Below are 23701 nucleotides of genomic sequence, written 5' to 3'. Positions count from 1 at the left end.
GGAGGCAACAAACAAGATCCCTGGCTGCCAGGACAACAGATATGGTTCCCAGGGCCCTGGATCTGCCCACAGGATAGCCTTTCTTGACCTTCAAATAAAGGTCTGAGGTTAGCAAGTGGCTTACCAAATGATCCCTCCAGTAAGTCCTACCAAAAAGGGCTCCTAAAGATGCTGATCAAATCTCTAGGCTCAGGCCCATACCTGGGAGGGCATTATGTAAGCAGGTCCTCCCCTTTGTATGCATGCATGAGGACAAGAATGATATTCTACAATGACCTCTTTGCCCTATAATGCCCAGGAACTGGGTGGTTCAAGACTATTTCACCTCTATGGGGAGCCTGTGCAAATACACCTCTGGTACAGAAGCTGTACCTGTCAATCAACCTGTCCATCAATATTCACACCAAACAAAGAACCACCCACCCACCCTGACCCAAATAAAATCCCAGTCAAACTAAGCCTGGAACTATAGAACCCTGCTCAGCCTGCCCCTTGCTCTGCTCTCATTCATTTCAATAAACTTTTTCTATTATTCTCATGATGCTTTGTGTCTTGCTTGGATTTATCTCTCTCCAGATGGAAAGAGCTAAGGTAGATGTGTGGTACATTAACAAAACTTCCACACAGCCTCCTTCAGAGCTGGTGTCCATGACACCCAGAAGGATTCCCATCAACCCTTCCTCCTCCCTGGGCTGCTAGCGCCATGGTTTTCAATGACCTATGAAAGGAGGAGGCATTGCTTTCCTTTGATTTCATCCCTCTCTTCAGGCTGGTGGAAGATGTGTCCTTGGTTCAGTGAGCTAGTTACTAGAACAGCTCCAGTGATTAGTCAGTTTCTGAGCACTGTGTGCATAAAGCTAACTTGTCATCTGATCAAGATGGAGAACTGAAAGTTAGGAATGCATACCCAGGCTGTCTGACCCTGCTATAATGCTTTTCAGTGAAGAAATGGAGGGAGACAGAGAAACAAAGGGAGCTCAAGCAAGCATGGACAACTCATGCCTTTAATCCTAGCTACTCAGAAGGCTGGGATCTGTGGATCAAAGTTCAAAGCCAGCCAGAAAGTTCCTGAGACTCTCAACTCCAATTAACCAGCAAAAATGCAGAAGTGAGGTATGACTCAAGTGCTACCTCACCAGCCTTGAGTGAAAAAAAGCTGAAGTAAGAGTGTGAGGCCCTGAGTTCAAGCTCTAGTAGCAGCACATACAAATAAGTAGCTCAGAACTAAAGCAACCTTGAAGGCCATGTGAAGGTCCTCTAGAGAGTAATTTATTATCCTTGTCTTTCTTTCTTTTTTAAAGATGGGGTTATCACTATGTTGCTTAGTTTGGTGTTCAACTCTTGGCCCTAGCAGGGACTATAGTATGTACCACTATACCCAGCTTCTCCTCTTTCATGTTTAACCCCTCCTGTGGTCTCAAAGAAAAAGTACCTGTTACAGGGTCCTCTGCCACACCCCACCATGGAGCAAAATATCTGGAGTAGAAGTCAAATGCTTGGGTCTGCCCACCAGGCTCTCCTTTCAGAGTGAGAATGAGTCCTTTCACCTTTCCTGTATTTTCAATGTGAGGCAGACTCTCTGTGTTCACCTTCAGGGTCTCTAGAAATGACCTTGGGTAAAAATGGTCTGGATTAGCACAAAGCCAGTCATAGACTGCCGACTCCAGAAAATGGGAGCCAGGCCAGGGCAACTGCCCAGATGGCTGCGCAATACAGGGAGGCCGAGCAGAGAGATGAGAGACAGAAAAGCCAAAAACATTAATATTGAAAACTTAGAAACTAGAACCAGAAAGTAAAGTGAAAAACCACCAGCACCCTCCCACCACTTTCTCCTTTCAGTACAAGAATAAGAGACAAGGGCTGGGAATGTGGCTTGGTGGTAGAGTATTGTCTAGCATGCATGAAGCCCTGGGTTTGATTCCTCAGCATTACATATTCAGAAAAGGCTGGAAGTGGTGCTGTGACTCAAGTAGTAGAATGCTAGCCTTGAACAAAAGAAGCTAAGGGACAGTGCTCAGGCCCTGAGGAGTTCAAGCTCCAGGACTGGTCAAAAAAAAAAGTATCACCATTTTGTGGCACTGGTGGCTCACGACAGTAATTTTAGCTACTCAGGAGGCTGAGACCTGAGGATCATGGTTTGGAGCCAGCCCCAGCAGAAGAGCCCCTGTGAGACTCTTATCTTCATTAAACTACTCAGAAAAAGCCAGAAGTGGCACTGTGGCTCAAGTGGTAGAGCACTAGCCTTGAGCACAAAGAGGCTCAGGGATAGCACCCAAGCCCTGAGTTCAAACCCTATGACCTGGGGGGGGGGGGGGGGCTCACGGGGAGAACTGCCATTTTGAGTCTTCACTCCCATTTCTTGCATGGAAAGCAGGGAGTACCCCTCAGCCACTTTATCTCACTATGTTATCCTATTATTCTAAAACATTAAAATAAATCCTTGCTAAAACTTCCAACCTGTGAAGTTCTTCTATCTGTGATACATCTTGAAATTCATTCCATGTGTGGATCTCCAGTTCCTGTGGCTTTGTGTGCAAGCTGGGAGGCCTTGGAGACCCCTCTTTCTTCATCCAGTAAATGTGGGCACAGAACAGGCAGACTAATACAGACCTAGAAATCCAAGGGCTCAACCTCCCCAGTGCTGACTCCGTTCACCATTATGTGTACCTTTTGTAAGAATCACTGAGCCGGACCAGGAGATTGTGGGTGTCTGGAGAATACTGGATATCTTGGACCAGGGTGTCACCTATAGCAGTCTGTGCAAGGAGACAAAAACTCCTCAGGAACACACTTAGGGCCAAGGCCTTGATCCCACAAAAGAGAAGGAAGTACTCATGAAGCATCTGCAGTTCTCAACAGGATTAGTTCAATCTCATGACTGGAAGGTATTCCTGCACCGAGGGCTTTCCAGAGCCATGTAGTTTGTACTCTTCTAGCTCAAAACCTGCTCACAAGGGACTTCTTTCATGTTAACTGGAAAGCCTATCTCTCCACTAGAGCTGGAATTCTTGGTCTCACAATTGCTAGGCAGGCATTTTGCTGTTGAGCCAGGTCTCTAGTCCTATTTTTGCTGGCTTTTTTTTTTTGTTGTTAGTCCTAGGTCTTGAACTCTGAGCCTGGGCATTATCCCTGACCTTCTTTTGCTCAAGGTGAGTGCTCTACCACTTGAGGCACAGCACCACTTTTAGCTTTTTTGAATAGCTTATTGGAGATAGGAGTCTACTGGGCTTTCCTGCCAGACTAGCTTCAAAGCCTGATCCTGAGATCTCAGCTTCCTGAGTAGCTAGGATTAGAGGCATGAGCTACAGGTGCTTGGCAGCGGCAAACTTTTTTTTTTTTTTTTGGTATGGGGCTTGAACTCAAGACCTGGACACATGTCTCTGAGCTTTTCTGCACAAGGTTAGTGCCTTACCATTTGACTACAGCATCACTTTCTTTTCTTTTTGGTCAGTCATGGGGCTTGAACTCTGGGCTTGGGCTCTGTCCCTGTGCTCTTCAGCTCAAGGTGAGCAGTCTATGGATTGAGCCACAGCGCCACTTCTGGTTTTTGAGAGGTTTACTGGAGATAAGAGTCTCATGGACTTTCCTGCCCGAGCTGGCTTTGAACCTCGATCCTCAGATCTCAGACTCCTGAGTAGCTAGGATTACAGGCCTGAACCACCAGAGCCTGGCTACAGCACCACTTTCTTTGCTGGCAATTTTTAAATAAAAGTTCTCACTTCTTGTGCAGGCACATATCTGGGAATGACCCACTTATATTATACTTCCCAGTTACAAGAGGAACAGGTGTTGGCTGATGGGCCTAGCACTTTTATTAAGAAGGAGCCTTGAGGGCTGGGAAGGTGGCTCAGTGGTAGAGTGCTTTCCTTGCATGCATGAGGCCCTGGGTTTGATTTCTCAGCACCACATAAGCAGAAAAAGCCAGAAGTGGTGCTATGGCTCGAGTGGTAGAGCACTAGCCTTGAGCTGAAGAGCGGAGAGACAGTACCCAGGCTCAGAGTTCAGGCCCCAAGACAGGCAAAAAAAAAAAAGGAGCCTTGAAACCAGACACTGTAGATTCACTCCTGTAATCCTAGCTACTCAAAAGGCTGAGATCTGAGGATCACAGTTTGAAGCTAGCTCAGGCAGGAAAGGCTGTGAGACTTACCTCCAATTATACACCAAATAAGCCAGAAGTGGAGCTGTGACTAAAGTGGTAGAGTACTAGTCTTGAGCACAGAGCTCACAGGCAGTACCCAGGTTTTCAGGTCAAGCCCCAGGACTAGCTCCAAAAAAAGAGGAACTCATTCTTTCTGCTCAGACTAGAGTCAAACCTGGATCCTCACCATCTCAGCCTCCCAAGAAGCTAGGACTATATGTATGAGACACCAGCTCAGCTGGGCATGTAATGTCAGTGTCTCAGTAGAAACACAGAAATGACAATATTTATATACCTGATTATCCCTTTTCACAAACGCTGACCCAAGATTTAGAGATACTAGATGATGTTCTTCTTACCATTAATAAAGTCCACCATAATTTTCTGAAAATTTGGACAATGCAAAACAATAGATTGTAAATGCTACATCTGTATTTTAAGTGAGACACACTCCAGTCGTTCCCACAATAGATTATTCACAGAACCAATTTCTTTTCATGCAGCCCATTGTGCTGGTCCAGACCTTCTTTCCTTCTCTGCATACTAAGTTCTTTCTGGGCTGGGAAGGTGGCTCAGTGGTAGAGTGCTTCCCTTGCATGTATGAGGCCCTGGGTTCAATTCCTCAGTACCACATAAGCAGAAAAAGCCAGAAGTGGTGCTGTTGCCAAGTGGTAGAGTGCTAGCCTTGAGCTGCAGAGCTGAGGGACAGCTCCCAAGTCCCATGACTTACACAAAAAAAATTATTCAATCATAATAATTACATAATTATTGATGCTATAGCTCTATAATTAGGTTGACATAGTAGTTATAAACAGGAAATATAATCATGCATTAATATAAATTTATTAATACAATTTCATATATAATTATATTATTAGCCCCACCTGTACATAGAGTCTCCATGAGGACACCAGGCTACATCATTTCCTGTTTTTTTCAGGAGTTACCCACATTTTCTAGTTTTGTCTTGTCTTTTTTTTTTTTTTTTGGTTGGTCGTGGGGCTTGAACTCTGGGCTTGGGCGCTGTCCCTGCTCTCTTCAGCTCAAAGTGAGCGCTCTACCATTTGAGCCACAGCACCACTTCCCGTTTTCTGGTGGTTTTTATTGGAGATAAGAGTCTCATGGACTTTCCTGCCTGGGCTAGCTTTGAACTGCGATCCTCAGATCTCAGCCTCCTGAGTAGCTAGGATTACAGGCGTGAGCCACGTGTGCCCGGCCTTTCTAGTCTTTTCTATGCAAGCATCTCTCCTGCCTCAGTCTCATTTTCCCCACTGAACCCAAGCATGCTGACAATGGCCCGGTGGTTTCCATTCTTTCCCTCCAAGGCTTTTCTCTACGCATTTCATGGAATAATTTTTTTCTCTGTCCCAAGTCCCTGACTCTCTTGAATTTTCATGATCATACCCAGGATTCATTTCTCTCCTTGTAGCTAGAAATGCAACATCTCTTCATTGTGCAAAAGTGCCAGAAGATGTCCTACCCGCCTTCCTCACCAGGAATCCTCCAGGGATGTCTTGCTCTTTCACGCTCTCTCCAACAGTCTCTCTTTCCCTCATCCTACAATGGAGGCTGATGTTCACAATTAAGAGTCAAGAAAACTGAGAGTGAATGGGTCACACCTATAATCCTAGATCTGGCAAGGCTGAAACCTAAGGGTTGTAGTTGCAAGCCAGTCCAGACCAAAAAAATGTCTAGAGACTTCATGTCCAACTAAGCAGTAAAAAGCCAGGCCGGAGGTATGGCTCTAGTCGTAGAGTTCTTTCTGTGAGCTAAAAAGCTAAGTGACAATGCCAGATCCCTAGTTCAAGCACTGTTACCAGCGCATACAAAGTTCTTCTTACAGATACATTGCCTATTAGACCTGAACTCTAAAATCACTGGCAAAAGCCCAGCTTTGGGAATCAAATCAAACCAAATACTGAGTTCAAGCAAGAACAAATGAACAAATCACACAGACTCAATCAGATTCTTTTTACCAACCTTTATCAAGGTCTCTACTTCATGGAAGTCCTAGAAAGGAGAAAAGACAAATCATTACAAAGCAGGTGAACTGTTGGAGGTTGTACAGTTGGTAGCGATGATTAGACAAAGCTGACCTGAGAGTAGATTGGGTAGAGAGGTAAGTCCAGGATAATGCCATCCTCCGCTCTTCTGGCCTTTAGTTCCCCACTCAGGGTGTTAAAGGTTAGAGTGCTATTCATATTTTCTGGCCAAAAAAAAAAAGAAAAAGGTGGGGTGGGGGAAAGGATCAAGAAATATAAAGACCATTTGGGTACCAGTGGCTCATACCTATAATCTAGCTACTCAAAAGCCCAGAAATGGAACATGGTGCTGCTTAATTGGAGATAAGAATCTCATGGAAAGCTGGGGTGGCTCACAACTAATCCTAGCTACTCAGAAGGCTGAGATCTGAGGATCACAGTTCAAAGCCAGCCCCACAGGAAAGGCCCTGAGACTCTTATTTCCAATTAACAACCAGAATACTGGAAGTGGCATTGTGGCTCAAGTGATAGAGCATTCACCTTGAGCTAAATGACCCAGGGACAGCTCCCAGGCCCAGAGTTCAAGTCCCACAACCAACCAAAAAAAAACAAAACAAAACAAAAACCAATCTCATGGATTTTCCTGCTCAGGTTGGCTTCAAACCAAGATCCTCCCATCTCAGCCTGCAGAGTAGGTAGGATTACAAGTGTGAGCCACCAGCACCTGGCTATCTCCTGCCAATCTTGAATAAGAACATCTCCCTCAGTTCTTCCTGCATGAAATAATTGTGTCTCAGAGCTTGCTTCTTAGACTTTGCCCTACAACATCTTCCCTTATCATCCCATGTAAATGAATAATCCCAAGACTCCCATGCCCCAATTCACTTTGCCACACGATTCTGTTTGTGTCCCTGTTAATTGCTCTGTCTGTTGTCTCTCCTCTTGGGGGTACCTCCAGGCATTCCCCCAAAGATTTGATCATTCCTTGGCCATTATAGAAATAAGGTCAGAGAGGAACTGACAATATTAAGTCCCTCATAAGGGACTCAATAAGGGAGCTCAAACTCAGTGCAGTGAGCTCTCACTTGAGTATGAATTCCAATGTGAGTAAGGAAATATTTGGACATTTAGATTTCCTAATATTACACCATAACATGCCTGTTCTACTGTATAACTTCCTCCAACTTGTTGATCACAAGAACTAGAGAACCCCTACTGAAAATCAAATTTCATGTAGGGAACAAGCCATGGATGTCCAGTGTGTTCTCAGAAAGATCAAAGGTGACTGAAGGTCACTGTTTTTTGCACTTGTATGACATAAACGCCGCCGTGTCTTCCTACCAGGAAGAGCACAGTGTGACACTCTGCTTAAAGAAATTCACATTACTCATTTTGTAAAACAGCACAGCGGCAGAAGCAAGGGTAGCATGGCCACACAGCGGGACTTCACTTGCCGGGGTAAACCATCTGAGTCCAAAGCAGGAACCTGCCGGAGGGGAAAAGCCAGAGAGACAAAAATCACTGCCAGACAAACACGTTGCAAATTTCTCAGATTCTTCCTCTTTCCCAAACATTATGCTGACACAATTAAGAACAGAAGTCTATTATAAACTATAATGCAGTCCAGACAAGCATTCTGGGGTTCCCTGGCTCTAAATAAACCTGAAACATTCATGTTCACTAACCTTCCAGGTCTGCTTAGTATTGCTATAACAGAATACCACAGATTGGGTCATTTATTAAGAAGAGAAGGGTATTGGCTGTATTCTAGAGCTTGGGAATCCAACTTGACAGGACTCACACCTGGAGAGGGGCTTTCAGCTGCATCATTTCATGACAGAAGGCAGAAATGCCAGAGAGCGCGCCTGTGTGAGCAAATGAACAAGAGGGGCCTGAACTTGCTCCCCTAAGCAGCTCACTCTTGGCTGGAATTGTGGCTTTGTATATGGAACTAGGTTCAATTCCCTGGGACTTTTAACTTTTTACACCTAGTAAATGCTTTAGTCTCAGAATTCAGAAACAGAAACCAAAGCCAGCCTGGGCTACCACACTTGGTGGAGATATGTAGATTGGACAATAAATGCTATAGATCTTCCACAAGGTCTTGACATGGATCTACAAAAGAGGGTAGATTTTGCTGAGTTGCCCAAGAAAATGTGGGGGTGGGGAGAAGGGAGGACAGGAAAGAGAGAGCAAGAGAGAGGAACATTTGGGTTGAAATAGACTATATGTGAAACAAAAATGAAGCCCACTCGAGATAAAGAACAAACTTCCACGCTGATCCATCACCACTTCTCAGGCCTCGCTTTTCAGCACTCTTAGAATGCATTTTCCACTGCAAGTGTAAACTATAAACTTAAATTCTAGAAATTTAAGCATACCCTCTCCCAGATGATCCAAAATCCAATTCCCAGTATACTATTTCCTGCAAATAATAAATAAACATTTCCTTTAGATATCATTCCCCCACCTAAAAAAGTAACTTCAGTACCATTCAACTGTTGTTGTAAAAATGCTTATTTACTTTGGGCAAAGTTGTCTGTTGGACTCAATCTTCGGATAAAAGCAGTTTCAGACAGGTTCATTTCCTTTGCAATATTTTGGTATGTATCATTCTCCAGTTCCTTCATGAAAAACACAAAGAATAAAACATTATATTTGTAAAGAAAACCCAAGTTACATACTTAGTGGATATGTGTTTGCTTTGTGTTCTCTAAGTGCTAGGAATGGAACCCAGGTTCTTGTACATGCTAACAACACCCTTCCACTTTGCTATGTTTTTATTTTTTAGGACAGGGTCTCACTATGTTGCCTAGCCTGGCCTTGAACTCACTCTGTCACCAAAGCTAACTCTGAACTCACAATCTTCCTGTCTCAGCCTCTCCAGTGCTGGGATTCCAGGTGTGCAACACCACACTTGATGGAGATATGTACAGTTTGACAAGAAGCGCTATAGAGTTTTGATAAGGCCTTGCCATGGGTCTAGAAAAGAGGTCAGATTTTGCTGAGTTGCCCAAGAAAATGTGGGCACAGAACTTTGTGTTGGGACAATGTGATTGGTAGTCATGAACTCATTTCTGTTCTCTTAGTGCATCAGGGATTAATGTATAATAACTTTGTTAATCTAGAATTCTGTTAACACATATGCAAACACAAATGCTGAGTCATGTCTGTTTGCTTTTCTGAATTTCAGTGTCTGGACACTGAGCTTCTATCACCCGATGACCCAAAAGATCCAAAAAGCAGAGTAAACTTTTATGTTTTTTATTTATTTTTTTATTTTTTGGGGGTCTGGTTGTGGGACCTGAACTCTGGGCCTGGATGCTGTCTCTCAGCTCTTCAGCTCAAGGCTAGCACTCTACCACTTGAGCCACAGCATCACTTCCCACTTTTCTTTTTTTTTCTGCTTATGTGGTGCTAAGGAATTGAACCCCGGGCCTCATGTATGCAAGGCAAGTGCTCTACCACTGAGCCACCTTCCCAACCCCCAGAGTAAACTTTTAAAATGCTTCCATCTTGTGGCAGTTTAGAAATATGGCAATATAAACATGACAGCCCTCTCAGTCTCTGTCCCTGAGCTGGAAAAGACTCTAACAAAGGAAAAACAATTGATGTAGACAGTTCTAAGAACCAACTGGGAAGCAGCTGAATTTCCCATTGAGAAACTGCCCATTCAGTATGGTATTTAAACTCAGGACTAAACTTTGGTTGTTCCCAATGATCTCCATGAGTGCCCACTCCCTTTTGCTCCTTCACAGAACCCAAAATCCATATCCACTTGTTTGTTGGTAGAGCTGGGGATTGAACCCAAGGTCTCAGCAATGGTGGGCAAGTACTCTACCACTAAGCCACTTCCTGAGCCTCCATGCTTCTCATACCCAATCTACTCTACCCTAACTAGTAAGACCATAAAATCAATAATGGTTAGTTAAATAATAACTCCTAGAAAGGGATTTTGCCATAATTTATCATAGTAATTGATTATAATTTTTTCACATTCACTCTACCAACAGCTACTTAGTGTAGCATATGTGCTGGGCAGGGTAGGTTGGATCAAGCTGGAATTGGTTATGGTCTCACTAGTCTAGTGAGGAAGACAGGCATTGAATGGATGCCTGTGTCACCAGCTGGGAAACAGGGTGCAGTGAATGTGATGGTTTAGAGCAGAGAGGATGAGCAATCAGCACAGCTGAGGTGGGATCCCTATAGTCCCTTTGTGTGCTCACCCCAGGCAAACTTTCCTGTCAAGGTCCCTTGATCTGTAAAATCAGGGGCATGGGTAGTAAAACCTACTGATAGAATGATCGTGAAACCATCTGAGATTTAGGAAAACCCACAGGGTTTCTGGCTGAGTTTGCCTGAAATCCTTGTTCTCAAGCAGAAGGTTATGTCTAGAAGCCAGTGAGAAGGCAAGGGAAGCAGAAATTCCCTCACCAACATCTCTTTCTCCTTTGGCTCCCTCTCTTTCTCTGATCTAACCCCACATATACATATGTACAACCCCTCAACAACACAGAAGGAAAATCCCTGAGAGCTGTCTGGAATAAGAATGAGTCTCCATGTGTGCTCTCTACCTCTGTCAATGTTGTTTCACTAGGTGGTAAAGGTAGTTTATCAATCAATCAATAAATAAAATGCTGCTCCTTAACACTACATAGCTGTCTGACCTAATTCTAATAGTAACCATGGTTGGCACAGTTTCTTAGCAACTGTCGTGATGACATATTTCACTTTTCACATTGTTTCTATATATATTTCCATCGTTCTATGTGACCTTCATTATCCAATAGATGGTGAAGCACCATTTTTAAAATTTTTCTTTCCTCAAAAATCTACTCCATCTTCCACTTAGCCCTTAATCTGCTCTTCTACAGTCTCCTATGTGCAATATTTTAAAAATAAGCTTACCTTGAAAACAAAATGCCTTTTGGGCTAGGACCATACATAAGTCAAGAGGCAAAGTACTTCCCGAGCACATCAAAGCACTGGAGTCAATCTCCAGTATTTGAAATAACAAAACACCTTTAGATTGGTATTGAAGTTTTTTGAACTTTATCACTCAGAATCTTCTTTTCTTCTAGCAGTCTTTCACTAAGTGTTCAGAAAGTTCAAAATACAATTAGTCTACCCTTCACTCTATACACCAAGTTGTTTTGTGCTTAGTCTCATCTCAATTAAATATTTTCTTTTTTTTTTTTCTTTTTCTTTTTTTTTTACCAGTCCTGGGGCTTGAATCAGGGCCTGGACACTATCCCTGAGCTTCTTTTGCTCAAGCCTAGCACTCTGCCACTTGATCCACAGTGCCACTTCTGGCTTTTTCTGTTTATGTGGTACTGAGGAATCAAATCCAAGGCTTTGTGCATACTAGGTAAGCACTCTACTACTAAGCCACATTCCCAGCCCTTTTCTTTTCTTTTCTTCTTTTTTTTTTTTTTTTTTTGGCAGTTGTGGAGCTTGAACTCAGGGCCTGGACACTGTTCCTGAGCTCTTTTGCTCAAGGCTAGCTTCTAGTTTTTGAGTGATTAATTGGAGAAAAGCATCTCACAGGGACTTTTTTCCCCAGACTGGCTTGGTACCACAGTCCTCAGATTTGAGCCTCCTGACTAGCCAAGATTATAGGCTAGAGCCACTGGCACCCAGCCAAATCCCTAATTTAATTCACTTACTTGGAATTAAATTAGAACATAAAAGTTAGACATCTTAATGTTGCATTTTGCAATTTTTCATTCAGTTCATTTTTGTTGTTGTTGTTGGTAGTGGGGCTTGAACTTTGGGCTGAAGAGCTCAAGGAGAATGCTCTACCACTTGAGCCACAGCACCACTTCCCGTTTTCTGGTGGTTTATTGGAGAGAAGAGTCTCATAGACTTTCCTGCCCGGGCTGGCTTTGAACCGAGATCCTCAGATCTCAGCCTCTTGGGTAGCTAGGATTACAGGTGTGAGCCACTGGTACTCGGCAATAAGATCAAATTTTAGCCAAGTTAGAAGTAGGTAAGTAAAACAACAAAATTGCTAGTGAAGCATTGTACTTTAATTCCAAAGTTTTCCTCCATAAAACCACACATTGTTCCATCCTGAGTCCCCACTCTCTCCAATGTGTTTAGGTCTTACCCTCAGTGTGGCTACACCTCCTCCTCCTCCTCCTCCTCCTCCTCCTCCTCCCCCCCCTCCTCCTGCCCCCCTCCTCCCCCCCCCTCCTCCCCCCTCCCCCTCCCCCTCCTCCCCCTCCTCTTCCTTTTGTTAATTGTGGCATTGAATTCACAGCCTGGGTGCTGTCCCTGAGCTTTTTCAATCTAGGCTAGTCCTCAGTCACTTTGAGTACAATACCACTTCTGATTTTCTGGTGACTAATTGGAGATAAGAGTCTCATGGACTTTGCTGCTGGGCTCAGCTTTGAACTGCAACTCTCAGATCTCAGCCTCCTGAGTAGCTAGGATTACAGGCGTGAGCCACCAGCGCCTGTCAAGGGTTTCTTAATTTTAAAGGCTGTCAGTTTGTTAGCCTTGTGCCTCTGGACCCTAGCCCAGAACCTGACTAATGATAGATATTGACAAATATTTGTAGAAGGTATTAATGGCAGGCTAGTTCTCTACTAAATTGTGTCAATATTCTAATGTTTGCCCTTCATTTGTGATATTTTCCAGTTGTGCTTGTGCTTTCTGTAAATATTTGGGAATCTCTACATTTTCTAGACACAAGGAAAATCCTAAGGGGAGAAATCATGACATACTTCTACTATAATTTATTGTGATTGACAACTGGGAAAAGTGCTACATTAGACTCCAGGAAGAGAAGCTTCTCATGTCCAAAGAGTTTTCTAAATTTCCTTTAGATATATATTTAGGTGTCTCTGAGAGGCCCTCAAATTAGCCTAGTCTCACAGGCTCAAGGCCCCAAAAAGTGAATTGGAAGATTTAAAAAGTTTCTGAATCATGGTCTCCCTTATCTTCCTTTCCCTTCTTCCATTACTACTGAAACATATTGCTTAACTTTTGATTTTCTAATTTTTCCATATATGCAAATAACATAAACTATATTTTAATGGAGAGATAGAAATACACATTGCTCCAGGCAGATCTCTCAAGTCTTACATTTAGTGTATATTTTGGAGATAAGTCAGGGAGCTGACTGCTAACAGTACACTCCTCTGTATGCCTAACTACTCAGGAGGCTAAGATCTAAGGATTGTGGTTCAAAGCCAGTTTGATCAGAAAAGCCCATGAGACTCTTATTTCCAGTTAACCACCAGAAAACTGGAAGTGGAGCTGTGGCTCAAAGTTGTAGAGTGTTAGCCTTGGGCAAAAACTCTCAGGAACGGGGTTGGGAAGGTGGCTCAGTGGTAAAGTGCTTGCCTCACATGCATGAGTCCTTGGGTTTGATTCCTCAGGACCACATAAACAGAAAAAGACAGAAGTGGCCCTGTGGTTCAAGTGGTAGAATGCTAGTCTTGAGCTGAAGAGCTGAAGGACAGCGTCCAAGTCCCCAATACAAGCCCCACAACCAACAACAACAACAACAAACTCTCAGGAAAAGGCCCTGAGTTCAAGCCCCATGACTGACAGAAGAAGAAGGAGGAGGAAGAAGAAGAGAATGAGGAGGAGGAAGAACAGGAGGAGGAGGAGGAGAAGTAGTATTAGTTAGGGAACAATGCCAATTTTTGTTATCTGATACACCGTGAACATATAAATCACTCAAAATTATTTACAAAACGTATATACTTTTTTACTGGTGGGGGTGGTACTGGGGTTTGTACTTAGGACCTTAGGTTTGCTAAGGAGCCTCATCTCCAACTCTACTTTCAAAACCCTCCAAGAATATTCCATGGGCTACATAGCAAGACCTTGTCTCAAAGGGAAAAAAAAGATACTATATGGAGACCTGGAACAACTATATTAAGATTCTTGATAAACAATTACATTCATTTCCAGCAATACTCAGCAGGAAGCTGTGCTTGGCAGATTGTTGCAAAGAAGTTCACAATTCAGAAGCTGGGCACTGGTGGCCCATGCCTATAATCCTAGCTGCTCAAGAGGATGGGATCTGAGGATCATGGTTTGAAGCCAGCTTGAATAGACAAAATCTGAGAGACTTTTATCTCAAATTAACCACCAAAAAGCCAGAAATGGAGCTTCTGTGTTCAAGCCTTAGTATTGGCAGAAAGGAAGGAAGGAGAGAGAGAGAGAGAGAGAGAGAGAGAGAGAGAGAGAGAGAGAGAGAGAGAGAGAGAGAGAGAGAGAGAGAGAAGAGAGAGAGAGAGGTTCACAGATTTGAGTCTAGTTGTTAATTAGTCTCTCACTAATCTTCCCAATCTCTCATTATTTGGAAAATTTAAGACTTGGAATCTGATTAATTATTTTTTCATTAATCTTTCTAGGCTTTTAAGTTACTGGATAAAGTCCACTGACTTTATTGCCATCTATATTTTATAGGAGGAAAGTATCAGCTGTAAGCTTGCCTAGTGAATGCAAGCAATGCAGGATAAGAAAATACTTTTTTTTGGCAGGGGAGGGCTTGAACTCTGGGTGTGAGCACTGTCCCTGAGCTCTTAGTTCAAGGCTAGTGCTCTACAACTTTGAGTGGCACTTTGAGTACCACTTCCAGTTTTCTGGTGGGTAATGAAGATAACAGCTTCATGGACTTTCCTGCCCTTGCTGGCTTTGAACTGCGATCCTCAGATCTCAGCCTCCTGAATAGCTAGGATTACAGGCTTGAGCCACCTGTGCCCAGCCAAGGGAAAGACTTTTGATCACCATTTTCCTGCTCTACCTGAAGGGAGAGAGGAAGCCTTGCAAGGATATAGTTAATAACACTGACCCAACTCAGTGAAACCGCAGCAGGTCTGTATGTGCCCGCACACTGGAATCAAAGGAGCTTTTTAACCCAATGCTGTCTGGTGCCCACGCCCAGAGAGTCAGTTGTACTGGTCTGGGATGTGGCCTGGCACGTGACGTTTTAATGCACCTGGTGTAGACAAGTTGAGAAGCATTCTGCTCAAAGGCTTTAATGGTATGTATGACTTATTTAAGAGCATCAATTATTCATTGTCTTCTTTTTCCTTATATTTTCCTTTCTTCTTTCTTTCTTTCTTCCTTCCTTCCTTCCTTCCTTCCTTCCTTCCTTCCTTCCTTCCTTTCTTTCATTGTTTCCTTTCTTTCTGTCTGTTATCTGTCCTTGGAGAGGAGGTTATTGTTGTTTTAGCTTCCAGGATTTTTTTTTGAAATAGGATCTCACTATATAGCTCTGGCTAGCTCAAACTCTTGCTTTTTATTTTTATTTTAATTTTATTGTCAGAGTGATGGACATAGGGGTTACAGTTACTCAAGTAAGACAGTGAGTACATTTCTTGTCAAACTTGTTACCCTCTTAGCTCAAACTCTTGATTCTACTGCCTCAACCTTCCAAATGCTGCTATTAGAAAGGCTTGCACCACCATGCCTGGATAACTGTCTCTGGAAGTAATTCTTAGATAATCTACTCTTTTTTTTTTTTTTTTTTGTCGGTCGTGGGGCTTGAACTCTGGGCCTGGGCGTTGTCCCTCAGCTCTTCAGCTCAAGGCGAGTGCTCTACCACTTGAGCTACAGCGCCACTTCGTTTTCTGGTGGTTTGTTGGAGATAGGAGTCTCACGGTCTTTCTTGCCCGGGCTGGCTTTGAACCGCGATCCTCAGATCTCAGCCTCCTGAGTAGCTAGGATTACAGGCGTGAGCCACCAGTTCCCGGCAGATAATCTACTCTTATCCTAACATCCCTGAATGGAAGGGCACCTTAAATGTTTCCTACTACCCAGAACACAACACAAAGTCAAGAGGTATTTCACTATTCCATTAACATTTATCCTAATCAAAAATCCTTTTCTAAAGTGGGATGCTTTGTAAGCTAAGTCTCTACATATTAAAGCTCATTTACTTCAACCTTTCTACTTGATAACTTAGTACTTTGCACAGTGTCTCCTTTTCTTGGTTCTGAGAATTTCTAAATGTCGGTGCTATAAAGTTAAAGATAGCTACCTAAAATAAGATACAGCAAATGTAATTTCAGCCATGACTAGTCACATAAAACTCACCTAATTTCATTCCCCCAATGTTTGGCTTTAATTAAATAAACCCACCTGGCCAAAAGGAGTCCTGTGAGGGCAGGGCTTACTTAGGAGAGCACCTGCTTAGGAAATGCCAGGCCCTGAGTTCAAACCCCAGTCAAAACAAAGAAAACTAGTTATTCCTTTATAATTGCCCCCAGTTCTTCATGTTTCTGGAATAAATCTAGAGATTCACATTCTTATCAGATAATCTGATCATGAGGACTGGGAGTTTGGCTAATTGGTAAAGTGCTTGCCTAGCATACATGAAGCCCTGGGTTCCATTTCTCAGTACCACATAAGCAGAAACAGCTGGAAGTGGCACTATGGCTCAAGTGGTAGAGTGCTAGCCTTGAGCAAAAAGAAGCTTAAGGACAGTACCCAGGCCCTGAGTTTAAGTCCTAGGACTCCCCCCCCCAAAAAAAAAATAATATGGAGCTGGGCGCTGGTGGCTCACACCTGTAATCCTAACTACTCAGGAGGCTGAGATCTGAGGATGGTGGTTCAAAGCCAGCCTGGGCAGGAAAGTCTGTGAGACTCTTATCTCCAATAAACCACCGGAAAACTGGAAGTGGTGCTGTGGCTCAAGTGGTAGAGCGCTGGCCTTGAGCTGCAGAGCTGAGGGACAGTGCCCAGGCCCAGAGTTCAAGCTCACAACTGACAAAGTAAATAATAATAATAATAGTAATAATAATAATAATAATTTGGTCATGAACAACTTGAAGATATACCACCCCGATGCCAGGACAAAGAACACAAACCAGGGGCTGGGAAGGTGGCTCAGTGGTAGAGTGCTTGCCTTGAGTGCATGAGGCCCTGGGTTCCATTCCTCAGCACCACATAAGCAGAAAAACCTGGAAGTGGCACGGTGGCTCAAGTGGCAGAGCGCTAGCCTTGAGCTGAAGAGCTGAGGGACAGCGCCCTGGCCCAGAGTTCATTCCCCACGACTGACCAAAAAAAAAAAGAAGAAGAAGAAGAAGAAGAAGAAGAAGAACATAAACTGACAAAAAAGCAAAAGAAGATGAAGATGAAGACAAAGAAGAGGAAGAAGAAAAACCAAAGACCTCAACAAACAGGAGGGTCTTACTTTCTTTTTTTTTTTTTTTAAAGAAATACTTGGTCCTACAGGACTGTCCAATTTCAGTAGTGTACTTGAAGCTCTAGTACTTACATTTTCCAAGAGGCAGACAGCTGCAGGGTTCCCACAAAATGCCCTTGCTGTGAATGCGTCTGCAATGAAAATCGGGAGCTTCATCTTCCTCACTGCAGTTTTTCACGAGGTCTCACAATTGCCAGTGTTCTGCTTTACTTCTTGTTATTGCAAAAAATCAGAAAGTTAATGTTTTACTCAGTGTAGTGCAGCAATGAACAGGTCCAAGATACAAAGTCAAGCAATTATTCTAAAACACCAACATGGAAAGATAAGCAATCTCCTAGTCTAGAAGCCTCTACATTGCATTTGTTTTATTTTATTTTATTTTTTTTTGGGTCCGGTCGTGGGGCCTGAACTCTGGGCATGGGTGCTGTCCCTCAGCTCTTCAGCTCAAGGCTAGGGCTCTACCACTTGAGCCACAGCACCACTGCCGGCTTTTTTCTTTTCGCTTATGTGGTGCTGAGGAATCGAACCCAGGGCCTCAGGCATGCAAGGCAAGCGCTCTACTACTGAGCCACCTTCCCAGCCCATTGCATTTGTTTTAAAATACTGGCTGAATGGAATGAGTTTTTCAAGTTTATATGAGCTTTTCATACCAAACCAAGAACTCAGCCTACTCACAATTATTTTCTTAGTTTTACCCTCTCTCCCTCCCTCCCTTTCCTCCTTATTTCCTTCCTCTTTCTTTGCCCTTACTGGTGCTTGAACTCTGGGCCTAGATGCTGTCCTTTAGCATTTCCACTCAGGGCTGGCACTTTACCACTCAGTCACAGCTCCACTTCTGTTTTTTTGGTGGTTAACTGGAGATAAGAGTCTCATGGACTTTGTTGGCTGGCTTTCAACTGTGATCCTCAGATCTCAGCCTGCACCCTGCTTCTAAGTATAAAAATCTTGAAAAGTCAAAGTACTGACCCCTAACCCACACAAACAGAAAATAACATTCGTGTTTTAAATATAGGTTTTTAATCAGATTCTTGGGCTAAGATACATTAGTTGTACAAACAAGATCTTTTCTAAATATATATTTTCTTTTCTTTAGGTAGTTGTATTTATTTTTCTGTAGGTAATTGTACAAAGCTGCTGCTCTTCAACAGAGCAGTTTATGAATACATTCTCACCCCTCTCACCCACCAAAGATTCTGTTGTGACATTTCCACACATGCTTATAACATAACCTGATCAACCGCACATCTTCTACCCCTCTCCCCATCCCACTCCCCCTTTCCAGAACAACCTCAACAGGCTTCGTTGTTGTATTTTCATACAAACTGTCTGACTGTATTCACCTTCACTGCTATTCCTTCTGGTACACGCCCCCCTCACCACTTTCCTGTCATTCCTGTTTTCATTTTGCATTAGTTATACTAAGTTGCTCTCAACCATGATGTTTCAGGTGTGTACATTCCATACCTTACTAAGAACAATATTGCTTTCTCCCTGTCCATCCTCCAAAACCCTTACAGAAAAATGTTTTCATGTTTTTGTTTTCATTGTTTTGTGCCACCCCCTCACTCCATTATGGGGCTTGAACTCAGCCTTTTTAGTCAAGGCTAGTGCTCTATTACTTTGAGCCACAGCTCCACTTCCAGTTTTTTGGTGGTTAATTTGAAACAAGAGTCTCATGGACTTTCCTGCCTGGGCTGACTTCAAACCGGGATCCTCAGATCTCAGACTCCTGAGTAGCTAGGATTACAGGTGTGAGCCACCAACTTTTGGCTTATTTGGAAATTGTTACAGTTATGATTACTTGGTGCTAGATTCCAAAGCTAGTTTTGTAGGGGCGAGAAGAATGTCACAGAAAGTTTGGTTCCTGAACTCTGTGCTAATTCACAAATAATGACAGCAGGATTTTAGAAAAAAAGGAAAATAAGTTTTATTGACTTGTCACACATAGGAAGAAAACATCACACTAAATATCAAAAGCTGCCTCCCTTCCCTGTCCTTTATGGATTGAGGGTTTTTAAGCAAAAGTCCAAGAAGTGTTCAGAAACCATGACTAGAAGCCATGACTCAGTGCCGGATGATGATCTGAGGAGATCACTTATCTCCCCATTACTGGTGCCAGTTTTCCATGTTGTATGTCTTGTTGACGTTACTTTCTTACTTTCCTGTGTCAGCAAGCTAGGGAGCCAAAAAACTGCTAATCTTGAGTTCTAATCTTGAATTCCCCCCACATGGAAGGAAAGGCAGAGAGAGAGAAAATTGTCAATTAAATGTGAATCATCACAAAAAGCAGGCTGGTTAGTAAAGCAAGTTAGTTTCTAGACTAAAACTACAACCATTTAAATGTCTCTTTTAAAATTTTCCTGCTGGCATTTTTTTCCCTCCTATTTCCATGGAAACAAGGGGCGTTATAATCATCTGTCCGCTTCCTGCTGAAGTTGGGTGACGTCAGGGAAATTTTCTGAAAAGTATATATACTTTGTCCTTGCCAGAATCTCTGTGTCTTTTAAAGCCCCACTGTGGTTTTGCATATAAGTAGAGTATACTGAATGGCCAGGCAGGAAAGTATATATATATATAGACTATAACCCACATGATGGTCATCTCAAAATGCAAGATAACTAATGAAACAGATTAGATATCATTTGGGATCTAGAGAAAAAGCCTAGAAAATAGGCCTGTCAACCTAGACCCTGGCTGTCTAAAGTGGATACCTGATACTCTCATGCTTGCTTCAACCAAGTAGCTTTCTGTCTGATCTTTTCTATACTGGTTTCCACCAGAGAAGAAGTATTGATATAAGTACAACAGGACATGTTAGCAACTGCACACACTCCCCCTTGCTCAGCCTGCATGTAATCTAGAGCCATTCGATTATCCAGCAGGACTTTGGCAAGAGAGTCCAAGGAGTGATGTAGATCAGAAAGCGATAAAGCTGTTTCATTGGCTATAGTTATCAGAGTTTGGGAAAGGTTCTGAAGTACCCATTGATGGGCAGCCACTCCCCACCAGGGTAAAAAGGAATGGCCAAAATTATACCATCTGGTACCTGGTACCTCTGGTACCTCTCTTGGTAAATCACGAGTCACTCTAGTCAAAAGCTTCAAAGGGCTTGCCCAATGAGAAGATTCATTTACAGAATGAATGGAGAATGGTGTAATGAGGGTACCCAGCAGACACTGAGTAGGGGTGGAAAAGTTTCTTAGGCAGTTTGTTGCCCAGGGGTGTCCACTAATTTGACAGACAAACACAAATCCTGAGGGGGCACAGAAAACCATTTCATCTTTAAAATACTTCAATGGATCTCTGGTGTGGAAGTATTCCCCCACTCGAAACCCTGTCCTTTCTATCCAAGGATGATTCTGGAAGGAGTAATCAGCTACTACTTTAAACTCCTCTGCAGAAAACCGAGTGTTTTTCTGGATACACATGGGTAACTGTCCTGACTTGGGAGGGGAGATCATTTCAAAATACTTGGGAATCCGAGTTTCCTTGCCATTGTCATCAATGTGGGTTATATAGATGGCATTAGCTGGGATAAGTGGAAGAGTTAGACAGGGGACAGGGGACGAACCCTCAACTGGATAGTGTACTATCCGTACCCGGTACATAATAGTACGGGCCCTGAGGTCCAGTGTTGGTGTCCACACCCCATCTGGAACCTGAGTGAAATTAGTGACAGGGTGGACAAGAGGATCACTATGATCTACGACAGCTCGGGCTCTCGGGACACAGATCCAACAGTCTACTGCCTGCATGGAGGAAGCCAGTGACTGAGCAATACGGACCATCGAGTTGTCCTTCCATCCTGCAGAGAGGATACAAAGACAGAAACAAATTAGTAGGCTTCTGAGCACATTCATTGTCCGTTTCTTCTCAATGGAAGCTTTTGGTATTCCAGTGGCTGGCTTTCCACTAGAGTTCTAGTTAGGGCAGGATGTCTCTGTCTGATCTTCCTGGCTTGTGTGGCGCATTCACAGCTGGACCCGGGAGCTTCAGAGAGGTGTGAGCTGCCAGAGGCACTTTGGAAGTGCCTTTCTACTCTTCTTCTAGGTGTTCCGGCCCTGCTCTTTCCAAGTGTTCAGAAGGACTTAAATCTCTTGTCTTGAAGGCAGGAAGAGGAATCTTCAGTTGGGCTGGTGACCTGGAAGAAGCAAACTTATGGGTAGAGTCAGTATTGGATTTATTGGTGGTAGATACCACTTTACCTTAAGTTTCTTCTTTTTGTTTATATTTTCACCATTTTTTTCAAGGGGCAGAAGAGTTCACCAAATACTATTTCATGGGGGCTTAATAACTTCTCTCCATAAGTGGAGAAAGGTAACTGGCAATACCTTGTCCCATTTTAAATGGGTTTCTTGACATTGTTTTGGCTATTGTCCTCTTGAGCGTATGATCCAGTTCTTTCAACTTGTCCAGTAGATTGAGGGCTCTATGATGCATGTAATTGTCATCTGATGTCTAAGGCTTTACTTGCTTGTTGGCTAACTTCTGCTATGATGAAAAGTCCCTTGTCATTCTGGGTTGAAGGTGAGAGTCCATACCTTATTTATTTATTTATTTATTTGGTCATAGGGCTTGAACTTGGAGTCTGGGGGCTGTCCCTGAGCATTTTTGCTCAAGGCTAGCACTCTACCACTTGGAGCCATATCTCCACTTTGGTATTCTGGTGGATAGTTGGCGGTAAGAGTCTCATGGACTTTCCTGCCTGGGCTGGCTTTGAACTGAAATCCTTAAATTTCAGCCTCCTGAGTAGCTAGAATTACAGGTGTGAGACATCAGTGCCCAGCTTTTTTTTTTTTTTTTCCGGGTCCAGTTATGGGGCCTGAACTCTGGGCCTGAGCGCTGTCCCTCAGCTCTTCAGCTCAAGGCTAGCGCTCTACCACTTGAGCCACAGCGCCACTTCCAGCTTTTTTCTTTTTGCTTATGTGGTGCTGAGGAATCGAACCCAGGGCCTTATACATGCAAGGCAAGCACTCTACCACTGAGCCACCTTCCAAGCCCTTTTTTATTTTTTTATTTTTTTATTTTAATGTAAGGTCTTTTGGCACCTTTGATACTTTCTCAGTTTGGGTAGGGTAGACTTTGACTTACCCAGAAAAGGTATCAACTAGTATCAGTAGACATTTGAAGTTGTCAGTATTCTGTAGCACTAAGGTCTACTTTCAGTCTTTAAAAGGATGTTCTTGGGCTGGGAAGGTGGCTCAGTGGTAGAGTGCTTGCCTTGCATGCCTGAGGCCCTGGGTTCGATTCCTCAGCACCACATAAGCAAAAAGAAAAAAGCTGGAAGTGGCGCTGTGGCTCAAGTGGTACAGCGCTAGCCTTGAGCTGAAGAGCTGAGGGACAGCGCTCAGGCCCAGAGTTCAAGACCCACGACTGGACCCCCCCAAAAAAAAATAATAAAAATAAATAAATAAAATAAAAGGATGTTCTCCCATGTATTTGGGTTCCCTTCTCTAAAAGTCTTTTTGTTCTACCTTACAATTATTCCAAGTGCATGAGTGATAGTTTTGAGTGACTGGTCATGCAGACTGTGATAGTTGAGGCTCCTATTATTAATAAGGTTGGGCGAGTTCTACTAATACATCATGACCACAATGTATTCCCTCATGCAAATGTTTTACTAGTTGCAGGACTGGTGCCTAGGGCACAAGTATAGACATGTTCCTGAATTCTAATCTTGGTTCCATTTACCCTGTAAATGCAGGGTAATTATAAATCTCACTTGTCCAAAGAGGTTAGTCTCTAAGCCTACCCCTGGGCATGCCTGGAAACACTAGTACTAACTTTCTGGTAGTACTAACTTTCTGGAAACACTAGTACTAGCTTTCTGGTAGTCTAAGTTTGTTTGTTTTGGCTATAGAAAACTGACAGTTGATTCTTGCTTGTCCATAGTGGTCATTTGGCTGCTGTGATAAACAGGCCATTCATTAATAAACACCAGTTTGTTCTTTGAAAGTTTATATATTTAATCACACAGTGCTGGCACTCATAGTATAAATGACTGCTATTTTTTCAATTAATGAAAAGAAACTGAGTGTCAAAAAGGAATTAAATTGTAAGCAAAATGTTTTGTTTATTTGTCAGTCATGGGGCCTGAACTCTGGGCCTGGGCACTATCCCTCAGCTCTTCAGCTCAAGGCTGGCACTTTACTTGAGCCACAGTGCCACTTCCAGCTTTTTCTGCTTATGTGGTGCTGAGGAGTCAAACCCAAGGCTTCATGCATGCAAGGCAAGCACTCTACCACTGAGCCACCTTCCCAGCCCATGCAAAATGTTTTAAATCACAGTTTAGACTAGGCTGGGTGTCAATGGCTCATGTTTGTAAGCCTAGCTACAGAGAGTAGAGATCTGAGGATTGCATTTTGAAACCAGCCAGGACAGGAAAGTTTGTAAGACTCATTTCTTCAATTA

The 23701-nt window shown here is 43.2% G+C and overlaps 1 protein-coding gene across 4 annotated transcripts in view; it reads right to left on the bottom strand.

Moving 5' to 3' along the window:
- Positions 1–23701, bottom strand: part of LOC138826044 (phenazine biosynthesis-like domain-containing protein) — a 38534-nt gene that overhangs the window by 8011 nt on the left and 6822 nt on the right. Inside the window, exons 2-9 of one of the 4 annotated variants that reach the window (XM_070020977.1) lie at positions 21076–21431; positions 17363–17502; positions 8645–8744; positions 7508–7606; positions 6235–6344; positions 6119–6148; positions 2668–2756; positions 1433–1611 (exon numbers count right to left, since the gene is read on the bottom strand). In XM_070020977.1, the coding sequence (XP_069877078.1) occupies positions 1433–1611; positions 2668–2756; positions 6119–6148; positions 6235–6344; positions 7508–7606; positions 8645–8744; positions 17363–17446 (691 nt within the window). In that variant the 5' untranslated portion in view covers positions 17447–17502; positions 21076–21431. Of the gene's footprint in view, positions 1–1432; positions 1612–2667; positions 2757–6118; positions 6149–6234; positions 6345–7507; positions 7607–8644; positions 8745–17362; positions 17503–18568; positions 21432–23701 lie in introns of those variants that run through there. The other 3 variants (XM_070020979.1, XM_070020978.1, XM_070020976.1) reach the window with 3 other exon arrangements.

This window comes from Dipodomys merriami, unplaced genomic scaffold (assembly GCF_024711535.1).
Source record: "Dipodomys merriami isolate MVZ:Mamm:240054 unplaced genomic scaffold, mDipMer1.0.p SCAF_14, whole genome shotgun sequence".
Classification (NCBI taxonomy): Eukaryota; Metazoa; Chordata; class Mammalia; order Rodentia; family Heteromyidae; genus Dipodomys; species Dipodomys merriami.
Note: the sequence above shows the minus strand (reverse complement) of the source record. Positions and strands in the feature narration are given on the sequence as shown.